The sequence below is a fragment of the Aythya marila genome (assembly GCF_965140915.1).
Source record: "Aythya marila genome assembly, chromosome: 11".
NCBI lineage: Eukaryota > Metazoa > Chordata > Aves > Anseriformes > Anatidae > Aythya > Aythya marila.
Window position 1 is genome coordinate 19,078,409 of NC_139052.1, and position 21,169 is coordinate 19,099,577.

Genomic DNA, 21,169 nt, shown 5'->3' on the forward strand with positions numbered 1-21,169 from the left:
TGGAGGGGGGCACAGCAGAAGGCTGATCTTTAATGCTAACGTGTCAAGAAGCCGTCAACACATCAGGCGATCAGAGGGACCGCGAGGGAAGAGGTATTTTGTCGGACACAGCCTGCAAGGCTTATTTTACTGCACTGCAAGGCTGGAAATTGCATGGTGAGTGGCTCCGGAGACGCACATGATGTTGTACAAGCATCCACAACCAACCTGCAGGGAGTCCAGCCCTAAAGCTGCCATCCCACCTCCACGAGGATGATCTTCTGAAGCCCCCTGACCTTGAGGGTTTGTTCTCCTTGGGTTTACAGTTCCATGCCCCGTGTCCTGCAGGTCTGGACCTCGCTTCTAGCTGCGTTCGTCTACAAGAGTGAGGTTCCTCATAACGCTATATTTCGCAATCAATTAGCACATGATACGATTTGGGATGATTTAGTCTTTTTTTTTTTAAAAAAAAAAAAAAATCCCTTTGGGGGGCATTCAGACCTTTATTGCCACATTAAGCAGAGTTTTAATCCAAATGAATTTTCTAGGAAACCATGTAATCTAATTAAAAAGCTCACGGTGCAGTTTAGCAGCTTCATTACTGGTAGATTCGGGACCCATCTCTACACGGACAAATGTTTTCCAAGTGCAATAGGCTGATAAATCCAAGGCATAATCACAAACCAGTTCTGCCTGGAACTAAGTGGGTTACAGCACTTAGTCATGCCCATGGGAATGAAACAAAGGACAACTTGAAAAAGCTCCAAAAAAAAACACCCAACCAACAGTCGTTGATCTGTTTCCTCCGATTCCTGGAGGAATCCGTGGCTCCGATTCATGCAGCACCCAGCCACGCTGTACAAGCAGGGGCATTTTTCAGACTGACAGCTTTGGGAACCACCAGGCACGGCCGCTTTCCTGAAGCTGAAGGTTGGAGTAGACCAAAACCAGGGTAAAAGAAGCCAAAAGTTGAATGTTATCAACTTTAGGGCTCAGCTTTACCATCACGTTACTCTAGCTTAAGAGGATGCCCCACGTCAGCTGAGCCCCAGCAATGGGCAGAGCTCCCCCAGCCTGTGACAGATACAAAAAAATCTGATCACTCAGCTTGCAATGGGGAAGACTGGAGCTAAACTGCATGAAATGATTGCCATAAAATACTATGACAATGCTCACCAAGTCTCAGTTAACATCCACGTGTAGGGCACTGGGGCCTGCTCAGTAGTCATGACCAGGATCAAAGACCCTACATCTACCTTCCTTGAGCAGTGAAAGGAAAGATTTCACAGGGAAGGCACCTGGGAAAGACAAAGATCTGGACTCTGTGAGTTTTGGCATGGATTTAATGACCACGTGCAAAGTCTTTGGCTACAGAATCATAGAAATATTTATGTTGGAGAAGACCTCTCAGGTCACCAAGTCCAACCAAGTCACTTCCCTGGTCAATAAAGGGGAGAATAATGGGAGAAGATTTCCCTTCTCCCCTTTCTGGTCTGTTCGTATGATAAGAGCACACGTGCCTCAGAAACCATGCACTGTAACACCACGAGCCTGGAACGAGTGACATCTGTGTGTGCATGCACAACGTTCTCCAAAGCTTTCTAAAAACTGCCAGCACAGAAAAAAACCTCTGCCCATCAAGATTTTCTTACAACCCACACCTTATCCTTCTTGCAACTCACCGCCTTCCATCCTTCACATAATAAAGCTTAAGAAAGCCTCTCTCAAACCTGAAAGCAAACAGCTGTATTACAGAGAACCTTAAAAAAATAAAACCACTGTTCTCCATACATGCCATAATGCCTGCACAGGCTAAACTGAACATCCAGACCCTCCATGGAGGTGGGGTTGTATTCACGAGACACATTTGTTAACACAGACAGCAGCTATATGACACCATAGAGTACAAATCTCTACCAATAATTTCGGTTTACAACACAGCTCCTATTATTTTTCAGGATATTGTTCAATGCTATTTCCATAGAAACTGTTGTCAACTGGCAACTTTCCCGCTCAGAGCATCGCACCGTATCATTTCCACGGCACAAATGTCCCCATCCCCTATCACGGGAATTTATTTGTTCAGTACTCAGAGAGAACACTCTTCCCCGGTGAGATGAAGGGCTGAAGCTCAGTGACAGCCAGCTTCCACGCCAATAATCTCCCAAACGGGGGTAAAGGCGTTTGCACACCCAAGCAGGTGGCTAGAGAGGGGTTAAAGGATGGTTCCTCCACTGCGGTTCAGCATCCTTGCTGCTAGTGTCAAGGACAGGCTCTGGTCCTTCCAGAAATACCCAGAAGAGCATCAGGACAAAAGAAAAAACTTTTGCTGGGCTCCCATATTACCAGTCAAGGTCTATCACTGATATTCTGCATAATAAAGCATGAAGCACTGAAATATAAGCCTACAAAGAGCAGCTGGTAGGACCAGAGAGGATGCTCCAGCATTTTTCTGTATCAGAGCCCAAGTCAAATCCACAGAGCTGCTTCTGAACACCACCACCTTCACGCCAGCCCTTTGCTAACGCAAAAAGGAAGCCAACCTCCCTCCCACTCCCTTTTCCACTGGAGTCATGATTGTTCAAAACGCTGGCTTTTAACCCAGCGACGCGAGTCCTCGGTGCAGGGTGACTCCAGGCTGACACTCCCCCCAAAATCTGGAGCTGCCGAGGCCAGCAGGCGGCCACTTACCTGTTGTTATTCTTCAGCTTGATGTGGTCGCTGGTCTCCAGGATCTGCCCGTTCCTCAGCCAAGTGATCTGCGGCGGGGGCTCCCCCTGGGCCACGCAGGTGAAGATGGCAGTGGTCCCCACGGGCCTGGAGATGGACTGGGGGTGCTGCACAAACTCCGCAGGGGCTGCAGGGAAGAACGAGGAGAAGGTTGAGAAAAATCACGATGATCTCACTTCGCCCTGGCACAAACCTCGTAGCTTGGCCTTCCATAAGCCTGGGAACGTGGGGAAGGGAAGTCCTGGTGCTCTCAGATCCAGGGATAAGTGGTTAACCCACAGCACAAGCAGCAGGGAACGTAGAACAGAAAGCGTGCGTGGTGTTTTGCTGAGCGTGGCACCGAGCACATCCATCACCCTGGCAGCAATCAGCCCCGACTAGAGAAGCTTGCAAAAATCTGCATGCACGGACAGCGCAAAGGATGCTGAGAAAGGAAGACAGTGACTGCGTGCTGAAATGATGGTGCTGGTGGGTGGGAAGTCCTGCTCAAAGGCACAGCAACGCCCCATGGCCTCACCCAAAGGACCCGTACGGCATTGGCAAACTGCTTGACAATAGATTGTAATTTCTGTCCCCTGCAAATATCAGATTTGCTGCAGATTCTCCTGATGGCAACAGACTGGGGAGCCCTTTTTACCCCAGATCTGCAGCCCGGGACCCTTTTGGTCCTGCAAAACCTTGGAGAAGACTCCACAGAGCCTGTAATCGCTGCTCACCCCAAGACCAAATGTTTTTTACCTTCAACATCAGGCTTTGTAAACAGAAAGCGATTTCTCCCGCTTCCAGCAGCTCAGAATAGATTTAAAATCATTTATCAGAATAAAGCAGGGTATCAGCCTGCAGAAAGCACAAGGCAAAACACTGCCAAAGAGTTGAGTTTATCCAAGCAGTTACGCTTCAGAGGGCAAAGTGATAAATACACTCCACGTTGCTGCTGGGACCTAGCATCACACGGAACCAGCAGCAGCCACAATGAAGACAAACAGATGAGAGGCACGGGCCCGTAATGAATTTACCAACCAGCGTCACACAATGGATGGCCAGCATTAAATTCTTCTACAAAAGCAAGATCAGCCAGGGAGGTGCTCTCAGCACCACTCACAGACGTTTTCCAAGCATGGATTGGCGTGAGACAGGAGGAAGGAGCAAAGGGGTCCAGCAGAATGGAAAGGGGTCCCCAGGCTGCGAGCAGGAGCTGCTGGGTCAGGGCAGAGCTTTGTGGTTCGTGGCTAAAAGAAATCTCGGGGTTTGCTGTGGCAGCACAGGACAATAAAACCCTTCCCCTGCTGCAAGGGGACAGCACCGCTACCTGCAGCAGGGCCAAAACGCAGCAAAAGGTGCCTGCGTCTAGGAGCAAAGCCTTGCAGATTGTAAATCCTGAGAGCAGGAAGGAACAGAAATGCACTGCAGAGCTCCTCTGCCTTGCAGGAGCCCCCTCGTTCATTTTTAATAATCAAAGGGAAGCGGAGCATGGCAGCCCTGACTTGTGTCAGCTAACGAAGCTGATCCCAGCAGCCTGACGGGCACACATCTCCAGAGCCTCCTGCTAAACTTCCTCATGCTTTTGAAGGAGCGATTTTTTGGCAAGTGGCCGTGCACCTCCCTGCTTCCATCCCACAGGTTGTGCCCACGGTGCTCGGAGGTGCAAAACACGATGCCAAGGAAGGGCACAGCCAGCTCCCAGCTGCCGGTGGTGGTGGCTTCGTTAAGGATCCTGAGCTCTTTACTCTTCTCTGTCCTGCTAAACGCAACCAGAGCAAAGCCTCAGCCCCCCGTTCGACTTGCTTAAACTCTTTGGGGAGCAGCTGGCCCCTTAAACAGCAAGCACAATACCTCTGCTGACAAATTCCAGCCCGCAGCCCAGGCTCGCACCGCCAGCAAGGCACGGAGATGGGAGAACCATCAGGAAACGCAGCGGTGCCCGGCTCTGCCAGCAGCAAGGGGGGTGAAAACAAGGCAACCATTGTCAGCAGAGCCTTCAAAATCCCGGCCTTGAGATGGGCACTCATTTAGGAGATGGGATCTCATTTTTCTGCGTAGCTTTCAGGAGGAAATGAAGCGTGGAGCGGAGAACACTGGTGACCATCTGGCCATTCACAGCCCATCAGTTTGTTATGACACCAAACACATAATAAAGCACAAAAGATTGCGCAGGAGGTAGAGGGAAAGCGCTTTGATTTTCTTCTTCTTCTTTTTTTTTTTTTTTTTTCTTTTTTTTTTCCCCTTCCCTTGCCACCGAAGCCTGCTCGTCCCTCGCACCACACGCACGGCCTGGCTCCCTTCAGCACTCGGGCCCTTCCTCGGCTCCCCCCGCGAGGCTTTTTTCATTCGCAGCCCGGCACAAAGCCATATTCAAATGGCTGCGCCGGGATCTTAAAGAGAAAAATGGCAACTTTCTTCTGGGAGAGCCTCACAAAAAGAGATCAAAGGAGCCTAAACGGCCAGGGGAGGGCAGGGAGGGAGGGAGCGGGGGATTGAGGCCTTATCCTCTGGAGGGAGGAGGAATTCCCAGGAAGATAATCAGATGATCTGAAGGAGAGGCTGCGACGGGTAAGGCTGGAGTGAGAGCAGAGCCCTGCGATGGGGACACCTCTGGGGATGCTGTTATAGGGTGAGGACCACCACTAACAGCCCACAGTGGGGTGGAGGTGGCAGCAGGAGGGAGGCCGTGCTCTCAGCCCCAGCTAACTCCTTACAGCAGGAAATGTGGCTCTTTCTGCCCGTCTTTCCCACATTATAAAACTCTGCCTCCTTCAAAAGGCGTGGGGGCAAGTGAATTTGTGCCTCCAGGCACTTCAAGGGCCCTGCATAAAGGCAGCAAGTACCTGGCCTGGCAATGCTTTGAGGACGCTCCCATTGTCCCAGCCCCGTGCTCACTTCCTCTCCAGCCAGGCTTTTGCTGGCCTCCTCTTTGCTTTTCTTCCCTTTTTCGGATGTAATTTGCATCGCTGACGTCTCCACAAAGATAAAACCCCCCCCCTGGTCTCCCGTGTCAGTCATTATCAGGGTTTTCTTCCCACACAAACCTACCAGCACTCATTTGTACCTCTCAGCTGGAAAATTCCGGCAAAACGAGCTTCAGAGGGAGAAGCTGCTTCAGAGGGAGGGGGGAGAAAACCTGCGATGAGTCCAGCTGCTCCCCTGGGGACGGCCAGGCCCCCAAAACAGGGACATTTCGTGGATGGCAGCACGGGTTCAGCTCCTGGCTGCATTTCTCCATACCGCTCCCACTCATCCTGATCACAGAAGCAACTCCCTTCCACACTGAAGGGCTCTGATGACCCTTTTTTCCTTTTCCGATTCTTCCATTTGCCTTTTCCAGTTTTGAAGACAAATTCTTATCCTGGTTTTCCAGGCGAAAATCCACAGAAATCCTGTCCCAAATGAACTTCAGCTCTAGGGCAGCCGCTGGGGGGTGAAGGTCAGCTCTCCAAAGAGCCTGAAAACTGCTGATCAGTAGCGATGAGAAGTTGTGCTACCCTCTCCCCTCTCATCCAACTGCTAACCGAAGCAGCCAACAGCATTCAATAGCTGCATTTTTACAACTTCATCGATTTTTCAAGGAATTTCTTTCGGCTCTGCCCGCCTGATAGCTGGACATCAGCTTTGCCTTTGGGTTCACGGCCTCAGCTGCATGCAGCACGTGCAAAGCCATCCTGCAGCAGCTCTGAAGGGTTTGTCTCAGTACCACCAGGTTGCTCGCAATGCCTGGGCTCTGTTTCTCTTAACAAGGGGACCCCCAGGACAGCTGGGAGACCCCCTCATTGCACTGCTCACCTAAAAATGCAGCAGCAAAAGAAACAGCAACTTTTCCCCTCCTGCTAGCACCTGGGACTCAGCAGGAGCATGCAGCCCAGTACAAATTCTCTTCCTGCATCACTCCCTGATGCTGCCAAGGTAAAAGGGAAGAGGGATGCCAGCACCCAGGGACCGCAGCCTCTGCACAGGCTCCCAGGACCTGTCAGGTGAGCGTCAGGGCTGGAGCAGGGCACTTTCCCCATCACCAGCATGAAAGGTTCAATTAGCCTGCTCCGGCAGGAGGTGTATAATTTTAGATTCAGGATATCATCAGTCAATAGTTAATGAGTGAACTGATGAGAGTGCGAGATGCTTTAAGTGGACTAGCTTGAAGAGGAGGTGAGTGCCTGTAATCAGGGGCGGATTACTGCCATTCAGAGCACGCTGCCAGCTGGGTTTGCCTTCTGAAATACTTGCCTGGCTCCCCTCACCATGGAGACTGGTCGCACGGAGCATGTGGAGGGGATTTGCTTGGTTTCTTGAGTGCTGATCTCTGCTCTGGGCTGAATCACCCTCTACAAGTGACATTTCTGGGCAGTTGCTGTGGGGAAGGGGAGCAGCCCACACTCCTGCTTTACCTACATTGGAGCAAAGAGCTCGGATGCAGCGTCAACTGCTACAGCAAAGGGTCTTGCTGTCTTCCTGGAAATGGTTTTAGACTTACTTGGGCCACTTTAGGTCAGGGAGAAATACTCTGAGTGAGATCCACTGCTGAGTGTCACTGCAGCTGTGATATCCATCATGCAGAGGCATCCCGTATGAGAACAGTGCCCACATCCCCACATCACTAAGAGCCATGCAGAGGGTAAGAGGTGATTTGGCTGACTAATTCAGCCCGTGCTGTCGAGCCAAATACCTCGAGGAGGTGGGCAGCCACTGCCACCCAGCAGCTGAGGCCTCAGTTCAATGATACTTGGTCACCACTCACCTGTTTGGCTCTTTTCTACACAAAACCACGTGTAGGAAAGAAGTGCTTTGTCCGACACCATCAGAGAAGCCCACACCAACCCATCACAGTGCCCAGGAGGCAGGCAGAGACCGTGCAAAGGGCACAGCAAAGCGGGCATCGTGGCTCTGCCAGCCCCTTTTTGCTCACCTTGCACCACGAGCCGGCCCTGCGCGGTCCGTCGCACCCGCGTGCCGGGTTTGTTGGCGGCGCACACGTAGATGCCCGAATGCTGCACGGTGAGGTCCGAGATCATGAGGTTTCCCGTGCCCAGCACCTGGATCCCCTCCACGCCAATCGGGCGGCCGTCTGAAAGAGGGAGAAGAGGGTAAGGGTCACATCCTGAGCCTTCGTGTGAAGTGCCCCAGCGCACGGTCCTTGGTGAGGTTTGATTTAAGTCCTTATGGAGTGGCACCGTGCTCTGTCACTGGGATTTGCCAGGTAAAGTCAACGGGTTTTAGCTGATGCTCTTAGCAGAGCTGCCTTCTGGAGGAAACCAGGATCCTCAGCTAAGTGTTTGCCTGAAACCACGCTCTGTGCTTGGAAAACTAAGGCACCATCGCAGGAAATTTGGAAGCTTTAACATGCCCAGGTTAAGATGAAGCTCCCAGAACGCTTTCCAATAAAACAGTACAACCAAAAGAAATCATATCAATTTCCATGAGCTACTGATACATCGGGCTGACCAAGGATCCAGCCAGCTCAACAGCCCGTTGCCAACAGAGGTAGATGCTCTGGGAAGGAGAGCAGCCACCCCACAGCGGTACGTCCCTGCTGCACCCTCCCAGCCACGAGCAATTTATGGCTTGGGGATTTCCTGGGCTAGAAGTGGTGCTTTTTTGTCTGCTGAACCTTGATGGATCTGTCTCGTTGCTTTTGGAAGCTATGTGAACACTGGGTTTTCAGCTCCTTCGCTCCTGAACACACAGAAGAGCCCAGAGCCAAGGAGCCCAGCTCTGACGCTGGACTCCAGCACAAGGTTTTGAAGCACTTGAAGTGCTTACCATGAAATAGCAGTATCAGAGAATTCGCCTTTTTCCATCAAAGCCTCTTTTCACTGGAGAATTCCCAGCCAGCTCTAATTACAATGTGTTTCATTAGTATCAGACTATTGCTTTTTATTGTTTCATTGGTTTGTGTTTTAAGACACTGCCTGACAAAGGCAGCTCTAAATCAATCCTAGCATGTGTCAGGGTGTCTGAGCAGAGAGGGGCAGGGCAGGGAGCACTTTTGCTGGAGGAGCAGTTAAGGAGAGCACACATTCATCAGCTGGGAAGCAGCAATCCAGTTCCTCTCTCACGTTTGCTCCAGGAGCAGTTTAAGGAGCTCACAGAAATGGAGAGGCAAGAACCAGCCTTAGTGATTGCCCCATCTGAACATCCCAAGGGACTGCCACACGTGTGCTCCCCAGCAGCAGCAGAGACACTTCAAAGTTGGGCTTGGTAAAAGGAAAAAAGCCACCCCGTTATCCCCAAGGATTTCTTTCAGAGCTCCTGCTCCTACCCAAAAATGGACCTGGCTCTCCAGACTGTGAGAAACAAAGTTGTGGTTTTGCAACAGAAGGTGTTTCTGGAGCATTGTGCTAGGAAACACAGGCAAAATGGGGACTGAAAGCTACCCTGCACTCCATCAACACTTCTCCTGCCACGCTCTCTGCATTGTTTTTCAGGAAATTTTTAGACTTGAAGGATTCCTTGCTTCATTAGGCAGGCAATGCCAAATCACTTCATTATTTGCATTGCAAAGAAAAATGCTTGGGTCTTCTAGAGAGAGAAAAACAATGTCATTAAATGATTAAACGATCACATAGCTGGCCAAGCCACTGCAGCAGTAAATGGCTCGGTCATAAAAAGGACAGTAAAACATGACCTGTCCCGCATTTAATGAGCAATAAGAAGGAACCATTTCCTTCAAACATCATTTGAACTGAAGTGTAAAGAGGCCTGAATTAAATTCAAATTGAACTTGATTTCATCTCTTAAGTCAGACCTTTAGCAAGTCTGTATTTACAATAGGTGTAAAAATCAAATCTCCCTCTCGAGGGAGGGACGGGATCAGTGAAAGATGGGAAGTGTCCCCACCTGGATGCTCCATCACATCGTTGCCTTAAGAAATACCACAGAAATGTGACTTGAATGTCAGCAGATTTACTGTACTATTTACAATGTGCTACATAATTTAAGCACAAAAGACCCAGCCTGCAGCAGGTACTCTGCACAGGCCGAATACCTGTACATCCTCCGTTGTCTCTCCAGCTCCAACTATTAATTACAGGGGTGATGCTCTGAAGAAACGTCTCCTGTCAGCCAAGCATCTTTCATTTCCCTGAAGAACAAAGCCCTCCAAGCTCAGAAATCCCAAGGGGACTGCCATCTGATTTGGGGAGCATGACCACCTCCAGCAGCCGGACAGGATCACTGTGCCAGATCAGCCCACAGGCTTCTCGCTCCATTGCTGCTTTCCAATAAATCCTGGAAAGGGTTTCTAGAGAAACATCTGCACTTTTTAACCCTGTTTTGCTTACAGGAAGGACTGAGTGGCTTGGATCAAGGGATTCAGACCCCACAAACCCACCTTTCTGGCACTGCTTTCCATCACCAAGTCCATGGTGGAGATCCAAAAGGCTGCAAAAGCTAACTCTGTTTCTGAGTCCCCAAAGCTCTCCGGACCCACGCAGGCTTGAAATTTGCTCACTTACTATGACCTTCCCCTTTTTATGAACTCAAAAGCAGAAGATAGGAGGCCTGAGAACAAGCCAGTTTAGGGAGAAATGTCTGCCAGATCATCTCAGTCCCCAGCTGAAGAGGAATGAAGGTTCAGCTGGTTGTGAAGAGCCACTGGTGACTGATTAATAAATCAGACTGTTCACCACGTAGGAGATGCTCCCAAATAACACCGAGCTCTGAACAAGCAGAGGTCTCCAGATTTCCCTTTGGGGTGAAGTCCGGGGCTTGGGAGCCCCGTTATTTCTTTTCCTAGGTGTATGTGATGCTTTCTGGAGCCCGCTCTCCGCCTGCTCAGCCGGTGATTGGCACAGCGGCACCAATTACGGGGCCCCGAGAAAACGTGCCGGGCGATATGAATATGCAACAACACCAACGCCTTTCTTTTGGAAGGAGCGAGCAGAAAGAAAGTAACAACTTTCTAATGTTGATCATTTAGGTCTTTTGTGAATTCTTTGTATTGTGCCATAGTAGCCTTCCACTTTTGAGACGCATGGGTCTCCTGCTCTGTCCGACACCGGGCACGGCGGATTAGCATATTTAGAGTACATTGCAACAGTTGACTATTCAGGATGTGAAGTGGTGAAATTTACTCTATTATTTCTAAACACTTACAGGAACGGCGCTCCTGTCAACCAGTCAGCCATCTATTGCAAGCTTCTGTGTCCAATAAGTTACCAATTAATTGGCTCCTGCAATTGTTGCATGGTTTACTTTTTGAATGGCTCCCTCTTTAGTAATTTCCTTCCCATTGTGCGACCCTTTCTGACAACTTCTGTATAACGCTATCAGATAATCACTGTCTTTTCTTTTTCGCCTCACTTTTCTATATCTCTCTAAATAGTGTATTATTCTGCCCTGGTACCTTTTATGGAGGCCAGCTCAGTGGCCTGTCACTTAAAGGGTAAGGATACATTAAAATCGTCACTCATTCAAAAGGCTTTGCAGTAAGTGCCCGGGATATTCATTTGTGCACGCATACAGGTCCCTGCCTGAAGTGCGTAGCTCTGAAAGGAAAAGCCCTATCTCCCCTGAACAAACCCTTAATGATTTTACGTTTCTCTCAGAGCCTGCTCCCTAATGAATGTTGACATTTCATGCGCTGCGAGACACAGGAATTCTGTTTGTGGTCAGGGGCTACAACATATTCCCAAGGAAATTAAATTCAAAATTGATTGCGTGATACTCAAAAACCAGCCCAGAATTGGAATGATTTCCTTTAAGCAAAATATAGCTGCCTCTCCCCCTGAAAACCGGCCAGGTTTTCGCAAAGGCAAAGCAAAAAGTGCAAATGTTGCTTTCCCTTGCAACTGAAAGCTGAAAAAGCAAAATTGTTCTTTGCTCCTTTCTGATGGAAGAAATGCCACAACGTCAAAACTGTGAGCGAAAGGGTTCAAACAGATACTCCAAAATGGCAACAAGCCCTGTGCACAGACCTGGTGTAATGGCAACACCGTGGTTGAGGTTTCCCTCGAGCAAGCAAGAGAGATGTTCACACAGAAGTGAGCTTTACATTTTAATTATTGTGCCTCTTTAAGACATTGTGGCCATGGATTTTATTATTTCTTGGAGTGGATGAAGGCTTTTTTGCAAGGTAAGTTGGAAAATTACATGGGGAAAAAAAATAAAATTGGTTATTTAAGCTGAACCAAGTCTGCCAGAAGAACCTGATGAAGGAGACCCTCACACGGGAGGAACCTACCTACCTGTAGAGGACAGATGCTCGGAGAACCTCCCTGTCCAACAAAACCCCTCTCCCACCTCCAGATGACACAGACACGGCTTCTGAAATCACTACCAAGAGGTGACAGGCCCACAAACTCATTTGAGAGCCTGTAAGCCACATCACTGGTGAGATTGGTGTAATAAGAAACAAGACCATGCGATTCTTTGGGCAGGAAACCTTCACACTGAAGGGGAGGGAAAATAACGGGGTCTCTTTGCCACTTCAGAGCTCTAAATCTGCTGCTTTGCTGCAAGGCCACGTGGGGAGGGTATTTATTTTTGGTGGAAGGCAATGCTGAGCCCACGCCATCCAGGCAAACATAGCACGAAGCTATTACATCTTCATTACTGCACTGCTCTTTAGAGACAAGTGTTTTGAAGAAGGTAATAAGCACTTATAATTAAGGCAATTATAACGTAGTTTATTATAGTTGAGCTCTAACGTAGAGCTGCCTTGTGTCCAAGAGAGCCAAAACAGTGATACAGCTCATCTGGGGAATTTTTAAAACAGCATCAATCTGATGGTTATGGCTCTGGAGGAAAAATAAGAAGGTAGCAGACACAAGTTGATTTTATAAGCCACCAGAGGAAGCAAGCTGGAGGGGAAGCGTGGAGAAACAGTGTGAGTGCTGCTGGATGCGTGTCCTTGTCCCCTGCAGATGGCTCTGAGTGGGAAGTCACCATCCCGTGAGCCAGGCCAGACCCCATTAGCACGGCCCTTGGAGAGCCACGGGGGCAAAGCCCTGCACCCAGCGCTGCTTTATGGGGCAGGATTATCCCTGCTCGTGCTTCACAGCCACCTCGGGTGACTTGGGGAGATTAGCTTCGAAAAACAACGTGACCCCGCAGAGCACCAGGGCTTGGGAAATGCTAACTGAGCCCAACCCCACAGCGTGCTCACACGGTTACGAGCTCCAGAAGATAAATGAAAAGCCGTCAGCTCTTTGCTCGGCGCGGATTTCTGTTGGGAAGTAGAAGTGTTGCTCTGCACAAAGTATTTTCTGAGCTACTATCACGGTATAAGCCTAAAAGAGCCCTTGCTTTTGGACAGGGAGAAACTGCACTTTGCTTGTGTGATGCCATCAGACCCTGGCTCTGGTTTCCATGTTGATTAAAAACCATCACTGACCCCAGCAGCAAGCATCTGTATTTTCAGAGCTTCAGACATGCCACCTTAAGCTCTCTCTGCCCCCTAAGATTTTTTCCAACTCCCTGAACAGGCAGAGAGTTTCTTTCAAGTCTGTTTCACGTGGAAGACGTGTTTGTGTGCGCTTCTGCTTCTCTGGGCCAACAGTGGTGATGTTTTTGATGCAGCTGAAGAAGACGCTGTCACTCAGGGAACGCTAAAATTATCACCTTTCAGGAAACATCTATGGGTTTAACCAGCCCACTTCTCTAACCGCTAAACACACGATCTCGGCAGGGAGAAAAAAAACTGAGCGCAGACAAGATAAAAAGCACTTCCAGCCTACAATTAATCCCCGTAGGAAGGGAAAGGGTGGATCACTTGTTGTGTGGGACAGTCCCTGGCATCACCAATTTCCTCTGTGGTGGCGATGGAGAGGAGGAAGGAATCCTCGGGCTTACCCAGGCGGCTCCAGGAGACGATGGGCCGGGGATTGCCGGTGGCGATGCACTCCAGCACCGCGGTCTGGTGCACCGTCAGCGTCAGGTTCTCCGGTCCGACGAGAATCATGGGGTCCTTGTAAACAGTGGAGTGGGAGCCTGCAAGGACAGCATCACTGTTAGAAGGCATCCCTGGGGCCTCGGGACATCCTCTCTCGTTGAATGGAGCCACAGAGGGCTTCGCCCATCCTCTGGGTAACAATGAGGCGTTTGGTGTAATCCCCAATAAATCTGAGATGCACGTGAAACAAAGGGAGCACGATATTTAGGAGGCTGTTGCATTTGCTGAATGTGTTTTAAGTGTGTGCTGCTATTTCTGGGGAAAAGTCAGCCACACCCAGCCCCAGGCACTGCTCGTAGCACCCACGTATGGGGCAGCACAGGGAAGAAACCTTGCTGCGAGCTGCAGTGAGCAGACCTGCAGGTTGGATGTGGTTTGCAGGGAGGACACAAGCTACAGGACAGCTTGTGCAGACTTACACAGACATTATGCAAATAAATGAAAGAGCTGCTTCACCTTCCAGCATCTCGGTTTGCTAACTAATCTGTGTGCTCCATAATGCATAAATTTACCTCCGTGCAAGCCTCCTCTGTTGCTGCTAGTGTCATTTGCTCCAAAAACCCTGCCCTGGGACACAGAGGGAAGTGCAGGTGGCAGTCTCTGTCTCCTGCTGGGGATCTTTTTGAGAGGAAACTCCGGAAATTGTTTATTTGCACTACGGTAGCACCAACAGGCAGCAGCCGAGATTGAAACCCGTCACACAAGATGATGCACGGACCCATAAAATAAACCCATAAAAATAAAGCTCTGGCACGAGGACACTGGAAACTAGACAACCACATTTCACCGGACAAAAGGAGACTGCAAGGACCAAACTATCATCCCGTGTCAGGTACAGCACAGCTGAACCTGCATCTCCTGGGCCACCAGAAAGCGCCTTACCCCTGGGCCAAAGCTCCCTTTGGCCTCCACTCCTGTTTTTGGGGAGCAGAAGCAGAGGAAAATGAGATATTCTCAATTCTCCCTCAGCAGGAGACAACAACCTCTGCATTAGCCTTCTCCCTTTATGCTCTCCCTTGCTGATGAGATCTGGGTTGCACGCCAGAAATGCCGAGGTCAAGCAGTGTTTAAGGAATTTAAACAATCTGACAGCTGCTGCTGGCAAAAAAATGCTCCGTGCACCTGCAGAGAGGAATACTTGGGCTGCTCTTCTCCCCCGAGCAAGACTGGGGCACGGGGGAGGCTGGAGCAGAGCCCTGCCACCAGCAGGGCTTCGCTGTAGGGTCCACCCCGCACCATCTCCTGGACACGGACATTCCCAAAAGCTTGTTAGAAAGCAAATCGATGCCCCAAAAACGACCTGCGAGGGCTCTCCCCAGGCTTTTTTAACATCACCCTCCCGCAGCACCTCAGGGGCTGAAACGAGGGTGGCAGCAGGAGGATCACACAGCACGGATCCGAGCGGCTCGCGGGTTAACCAGCCCTCCGGGGGCTGCTCGGGGAGCGACAAAGCCACCCCGAGGCTGCGTCTAAAATGGGCAAAATCCAAGAAAAATCACCGTGTCGGCGTGACTTAAGAGCTGACTCTCGCCGAACGCATTTCACCGCGAGCCATAAAATGCAGATTTTTTGATGAGAAGCAGAATGCACAATAAATTCATATGACCGGCTGCTTAACCCCAAGGGATCTGAAAAACAATACCTCCCCCCTCGGTACCTCGGCGTGCCTCTAAAAGCCATGTAAATTTATTGTTCTGTATCACAATGGTAAACGTCCACGCTTAGAATAACACGATATTATCATCGTATTATACACTGATTGCAGTATTTCAAAACGCTGAAAAATGAAATGAAATGCCCAAGGTCACCCAAGAAGATCGGCAGACGGGAGCTGGGAGCAGAGCAGGATTTATAAAACTCCCTGTTTGGCCAACAACAAAAATCACACGCTTTGATTTACGCTCCTCAATATGCAGGCGGGTTCCTGGGTGTGGGATCAGCTCCCTGAGTTTGGGCAAACCTTGCCCATCTCTGGGACCTGCATTTCCACCGCTGCCGAGCCTGATGATGGTGGCAGTGGCAGCTCCTGCAGGTCCCCAGAAGGGACGGTGACCCAGGAAGGATGCAGCTGCCCCCTGAGCATTGGGGAGGTTTCCTTCTCCTACCAGGACACTCTTTGGAGCAAGGGCAGGAAGGGAGGAGTGACAAAACGAGGGGTTCTCAGTAGGTGAGTGCTGCTGGAGGAGCACGACAGGGGTTTGGGCAAGCTGGGGGGGATTTATTTCGAAAGGGAAAAAGCCTCTAATGATGCAGGCAGTCCCCGGGGGCTCTGCCAGCAGCAATCCTGGTGAGGGTGGGGAGGTCCCCGGCACCGTCAGGCACTCTAGGGATGGGAGCATCGCTGGCACGGGCTGTTAGATCTTGATCAAAAGGACAGCAGCAGAGAGAGACGCGGCTCGTGCTGAAAAGGTGTCAGTGCAGAGAGGCAGGCGGCCCCCTGGGAGCGGCTCCGCTAAGCAGGCACTTGAAAATAATCAATCAGTAGGGCTGGAAGACAGATCTGTGCTGGGAGAGGGAGGGAAGTGCTGCGGGCAGGCTCCTTCCTCCCCTGCAGCAGCCAGCCTCCTCCTCCTCCTCCTCCTCTCCCACCCCAGGGAGGCTTTCTGCAGGTCAAACAACTGCTCAGGTTGCTGTCCCAGCCAGGGAACCCTCATCTGAAGAGGGTAAGGTGTTTGCAACAGGTTGAGAGCGTGCAAGCGTGTGGTTCCTGCAGCTCTGCTCACACACAGTGACTGAAGTACGGGCCGAGCCCTTCGGACACTTACACACTTACACACCGTGCCCGTATTCATTGCCCGACTGCCTTAAGGAAGAGAAAAACCACAAGCACTGCACAGACAGGAAACCTGGAAAATATCCACTCGGGATGAGGGATGGTCAGCTGACAACAACCAGCACTTTCTGCCCCGCCAGGAACAATAACTCAGGGCAGAAAACTGACACAAAGAACTTCAGCACGTCGGTAACTCACTGCACGTTCCCCCCCCCAGCATGTGGCTACTGTTCACATAGATCAAGAGAACAGCTAGCTAACAGGCAGCAGGAGCTCCCAGGTCTTTCAGAGCCAGCTAACCTGCTTGCTTTCCCCACCAGGCGATGTGCACAGCATCGTTTTTTCCTCGGCTTCCCCTGTTTCACATGTTTTTTCTCCATTTAGCAGAGGCCAGCCTGGCACAGCTCAGGAGGAGGACCCTTGGCTGCATGCAAAGGGTCCGTGCGTGCTCTCCCAAACACATCTAACTTGTACACAAACAAAGTGTGGGTGTGAAATGCTTTGCTTTGCTTGCACAGCACACTAAAAACCAGCAGGTAGGTGGCTTGGGACCTGTTTCTGGAGAGGGACTAAAAGGTCCTGCCACTTCTTCAGCTGGAGCTTTCCGAGGTGAAAACCTTTTTTCAGCCAGTAACTTGGAATATGGATGGAGAACCAAGCCCAAATCCAGCCTGGGGTGCTCAGGGTTTCTCCTCCTCATCTTCCAAAGAAAGGTGAGCCCACTTTGGCTGCAGGGTAATGCTCAAGGCCTACAGAACATAACTCCCCGATTAGATAAATAATTGATCACCCCGTGTGCTGCAATTACTTCCAGAGCGGGCAGGTCTCATAAGGAGATGATGCATCTTCCGCATTTCCTAAAGAATTTATTTAAAGCAAAGCTGCTGTAACTCATGTTCACACCGTCCTCCCTCTCCCCAGAAACTGGCACTAATTTAGAGGCAAAGAGATGAATTTCTCTGCTATTAAACAGACCAATATGGCAGGAACTAATAACAATACAGAGCGAGGAACGTGCTATTGCTGGACAGAGGAACTTTTCTTGGTGTGATTAGCCCAAAGCTAAACTGTCCTGGTCCAGAAGAGCAGCAGGAGGAGGGAAAGGCAGTCAGGGCTGGTACTGACCTGACACAGTGAGCCTGGCCTCCCGGCTGAACTTCACGTTAGCAATATTGGTAGCGACGCAGTGAAAAATCCCGCTGTCCTCTGCCCTCAGCCCCGTGATTTGGAGAACCCCCTTGGGAAGCAGCGTGTACCTGCGGGAAGAGAAAAGCAGAAATGAAGACTTGCAAGGCGGGACACGATGGGAAAGCAAGCTGATGACAAAGCAGCTGGAAAGCTGCTACCACCCAGATGATGCAGACCCCAGCACATTTGATTTTCAGTTGTTTGCTTTTTGGGTATTTGAGCCTCTGCTCTTCTTTTACAGAGGTTACGTTCCTTTTTTCATCTTCTGATGCATCCTTGGGAAAGGATGGCTTTCGATGGAAGGCTACGAAGTAGCTGCTTCTTATTTAACTCATGGAAAAGCTTTGGAAAAAAGCTTTGGAAGTGCATTTTCGTGTGAAGACAGCTGACACGTGAGTCTATGGCTAAGCACGGGGGAACTGTGTGCTCCAGGTCCGACACAGGACTCAAACCCAAGCAACATCAAAACCTCGAATGCACGGAAAAGTGTCTTTAAAACAGATAATGTGTGGGCATACATCAATATAAATATTTTGTATATACAAACCAGACTCACTTAGAGCACACGTGCACACACACACATCTATACGTGTCCATACATTACGGGTTGCTTGGCAACTGCGTGTTTCAATGGCTCGGTGCTCTGTCGTTCCGCCGTGATGAGTTAATAATCCATTTCCGTCGGGAAGATGAAGAATACCTTGCTCCAGATCAGCATATGGTTAAGTGCCCATAACCTGCTCCCTGCACCGGGTGCCAAACGCGCGGTGTCGGTGGCAGCGTGACAGCAATCAGCCTTACACGTCCCCAAGTTGATTGCAATCTCTCCGGGACTTTAAAACGCCCGTTGTTTTGGATGAATTATACCACAAGAAGCCTTCATTTTTGTTAACAATCTGCCCACAGCATTAGAAGATTCAATTCCAAAGCTATTATTCTGCCTTCAGAGCCTCCGAGTGCAAGGCTCGGCATACAAATTTATCCACACTTCATACGCAGAAATGCACCGGGCGTGATTAATGCAGAAATCCAATTCAGTTGGAGGAGCAACCCTCATCACCCAGGCCCGCTGGTGGCAGAGATTAATCCACTGAGCTAACAATAAAACCCTTCCACTACAAGTTTACTCCTGCAAAAAGCCTGTTCAAAATCAGGACACTGAAAACTAGGAAAGCTGCTCCTAGACCGTGTCCACGAGGGCTTGGGTGAGCTCCTGGCCCCAGAGAAGATGCAGTGGGATGGGCACAGCCTGGGGTTATCCGGCTCTTCCTCCTTGGTCTTGGTCTCAGGCTCAATTCCACACCCTTTGCTCCTGCTGATACCACCTGGTACCAGCTGCCCTGCTCTGCCACATCCCCGGCTTAGCACTCGTGTGACTGAGGAGCCTTGAGAGGAGACCGAGTTTGACGAATTAACCTTGTGCTGGGCTAAAAAAAGCTCAGACGAAAAACACGGGGAAAAACAAAACCTGCCAGTTGCAGTTTTCCACCGCGAGGCTGGGCCTCTTGGGCCTTCCTACCCTAAGTTCACCACGACGCTGAGAAGGTCAGGCATTGTTCCAAGCCTCACGTTTTTCTCCTGCCTCCGAAGAACCCCAGCGGGTTCTGTTTCAAGAATAGGGGCTTCCAGGAAAATATTTACGGCTTCCTGCTCTCGCTTATTCCCAACGGGCAGACCCCAGCGGGCGATGGGGGCGCGCTGCGACCTGGTCTCCTGCCATTGCTTCTGTGCGGCCCCCGAGCTGCAGCTGGGCCCGCCGGAGGCTGCCGGCGCGGAGCACGGGCTTCCTGCCACCTGTACCCTGCTCGGAGGATCAAACCGTGGCCCGGTGAGGTTTCCGACGTGGAGGGAGCAGGCTGTCAAACACAGGAAGCGAGGACGTGCCGCCCCAGGCCTCGGCTGCGGAAAGGGGGCGGCTGGGGCTTCGCTGCAGGACACTGTAGGGAAGGATGCTCTCTGCGGAGCCTCCCTGCTGTAACCCACTCAGGGAGCCCACCCGGGAAGGAAGGTCTGGTGGTCGTGGTGTAGTTCAGTTTTGGGAGCCACTTGCAAGGCCGTGTCGTGGTTGTGGTGTGGGAAGAGGTGCTCAAAAGGGAGTCGCAGAGGGATGAAGGGTGCCGGAGTCGCTCCAGGGTCTCCTAGGACTGCTGTGGGGGCTCTCCAGGCTGGGGGGCGACCTGGAGGAGGGCTGCCTCCTCTTGGGGGAGGTCAATGAAAGCTTCTACCCCTTCCAAAATCATTGAATAGGGTTTATCTAGCTCTCCTGGGAAACACAGCCTTTCTCCATGGCCAGAAGGAGCCCTCACAACCCATAACATTCACCTAAAGAGTCTTCCATGACAGAAATGTTGGCCAAGAGCCTCAGCCCAGGTCAGCCATGTCGTAGGAGACCCGTGAGGGTTAACTCTGCCCAGGGAAAGGACAGCAGCAAGTGCTTTGGGCATGTCCTACCTCTCGTTGTCCGTGTTGACCGGCATGCGGTTCTTGTGCCAGAGGATGACGGGCTCGGGCAGGCCGTGGATCTGGCACTGGAACCTCGCGACGCCCCCTTCCTCCACCACTGCGTTCTGCGGGTGGACGTGGAAGTCGGACATGGCTGGAAGACACAGAGAGAGACAAAACGGGTCAGGTGTGAAAGGAGAGCCATCGGCAGCAACCTCGCAGGACCGAGGAAGTTTCCCAGAGCTGGGAAATGGGACCCTCAGGCACCCACCCGGCAGAAGAGCAGGCTGTTTGCACTTGATCCCCATCTCTGCTCGGCTCACCGCATGCCCTGCCTTCCAGCAAAATGAAAGTCATGGTCACATCTCCACGCTGCAGAGCACCAGGCTGCCAGCAGCACCACGAGCGGGCTGCCAGAGCTCAGCAGCTCAGCCCACCACGGCTTTTGGGGCTGGGACCACCCCCCGCTAAAGGATAAACCCCACTCAGGGTGAACACAGAGCTGAGCACAGAAAAAAACACAAAGTGAACCCGTTTCAGCACAGCCACAGCTGCGAGCACCGTGCAGAAAGGCTCTGGCACGGTGGTAGAGCTCCATAAATAATACAGTAATTATTACTATTAATTAATTGGAAGGTGCTGCCTGTTGACTCGGCAATAAACATATTCGAGGCTAATAAACATCCCGGTGGTTATTTAGCTCGTGATTCATTTACAGCGCCGCATCCACGGGAAGATCTCTCACATTATCATATAAAATAAACTCCAAGAGAGCCCCCCTGCTCCGCCAGCCCAGCCCGATGATGCCTCTCCCCAGCGAGAAAGCCTCGTCCCCTTTTACACGCGCCAGGAGCAATGAATGTACCTGGGCTTCGGGACAAGCTGTGTGTGTGTCAGGGCAGCTGAATCACTCAGCTGCAAGCTCCAGTCGGGCTCGGGCAGCTGGGAGGGGGCCATTAGCAATCATACATTAAATATGTGGTGCATTAACCCGCGCTGCTCCCCGACCCGGCGCTCCCAGCCCGCTTGCCACGGGTTTGTTAAGCTGATGGCACAAGGCGCAGCGAAGCCCCGGCACGGCCGTGGGGTTGGGAAGGGTTTGCAGCTCTAAAAACGTGCCCACGGTCCCACGTCGGGGTTTTTGGGTTGGCAGAGCCCTGCGCTATGCTCCAGGCAGG

General features: G+C 51.1%; 1 protein-coding gene across 1 annotated transcript in view; it reads right to left on the reverse strand.

Moving 5' to 3' along the window:
• Positions 1–21,169, reverse strand: part of IGDCC3 (immunoglobulin superfamily DCC subclass member 3) — a gene marked incomplete at its 3' end in the record, with an annotated part of 79,017 nt that overhangs the window by 13,454 nt on the left and 44,394 nt on the right. The window contains exons 3-7 of the mRNA XM_082769169.1: positions 20,001–20,145; positions 17,487–17,617; positions 13,489–13,626; positions 7,604–7,762; positions 2,671–2,836 (exon numbers count right to left, since the gene is read on the reverse strand). Of these exons, the coding sequence (XP_082625295.1) occupies positions 2,671–2,836; positions 7,604–7,762; positions 13,489–13,626; positions 17,487–17,617; positions 20,001–20,145 (739 nt within the window). The remainder of the gene's footprint in view (positions 1–2,670; positions 2,837–7,603; positions 7,763–13,488; positions 13,627–17,486; positions 17,618–20,000; positions 20,146–21,169) is intronic.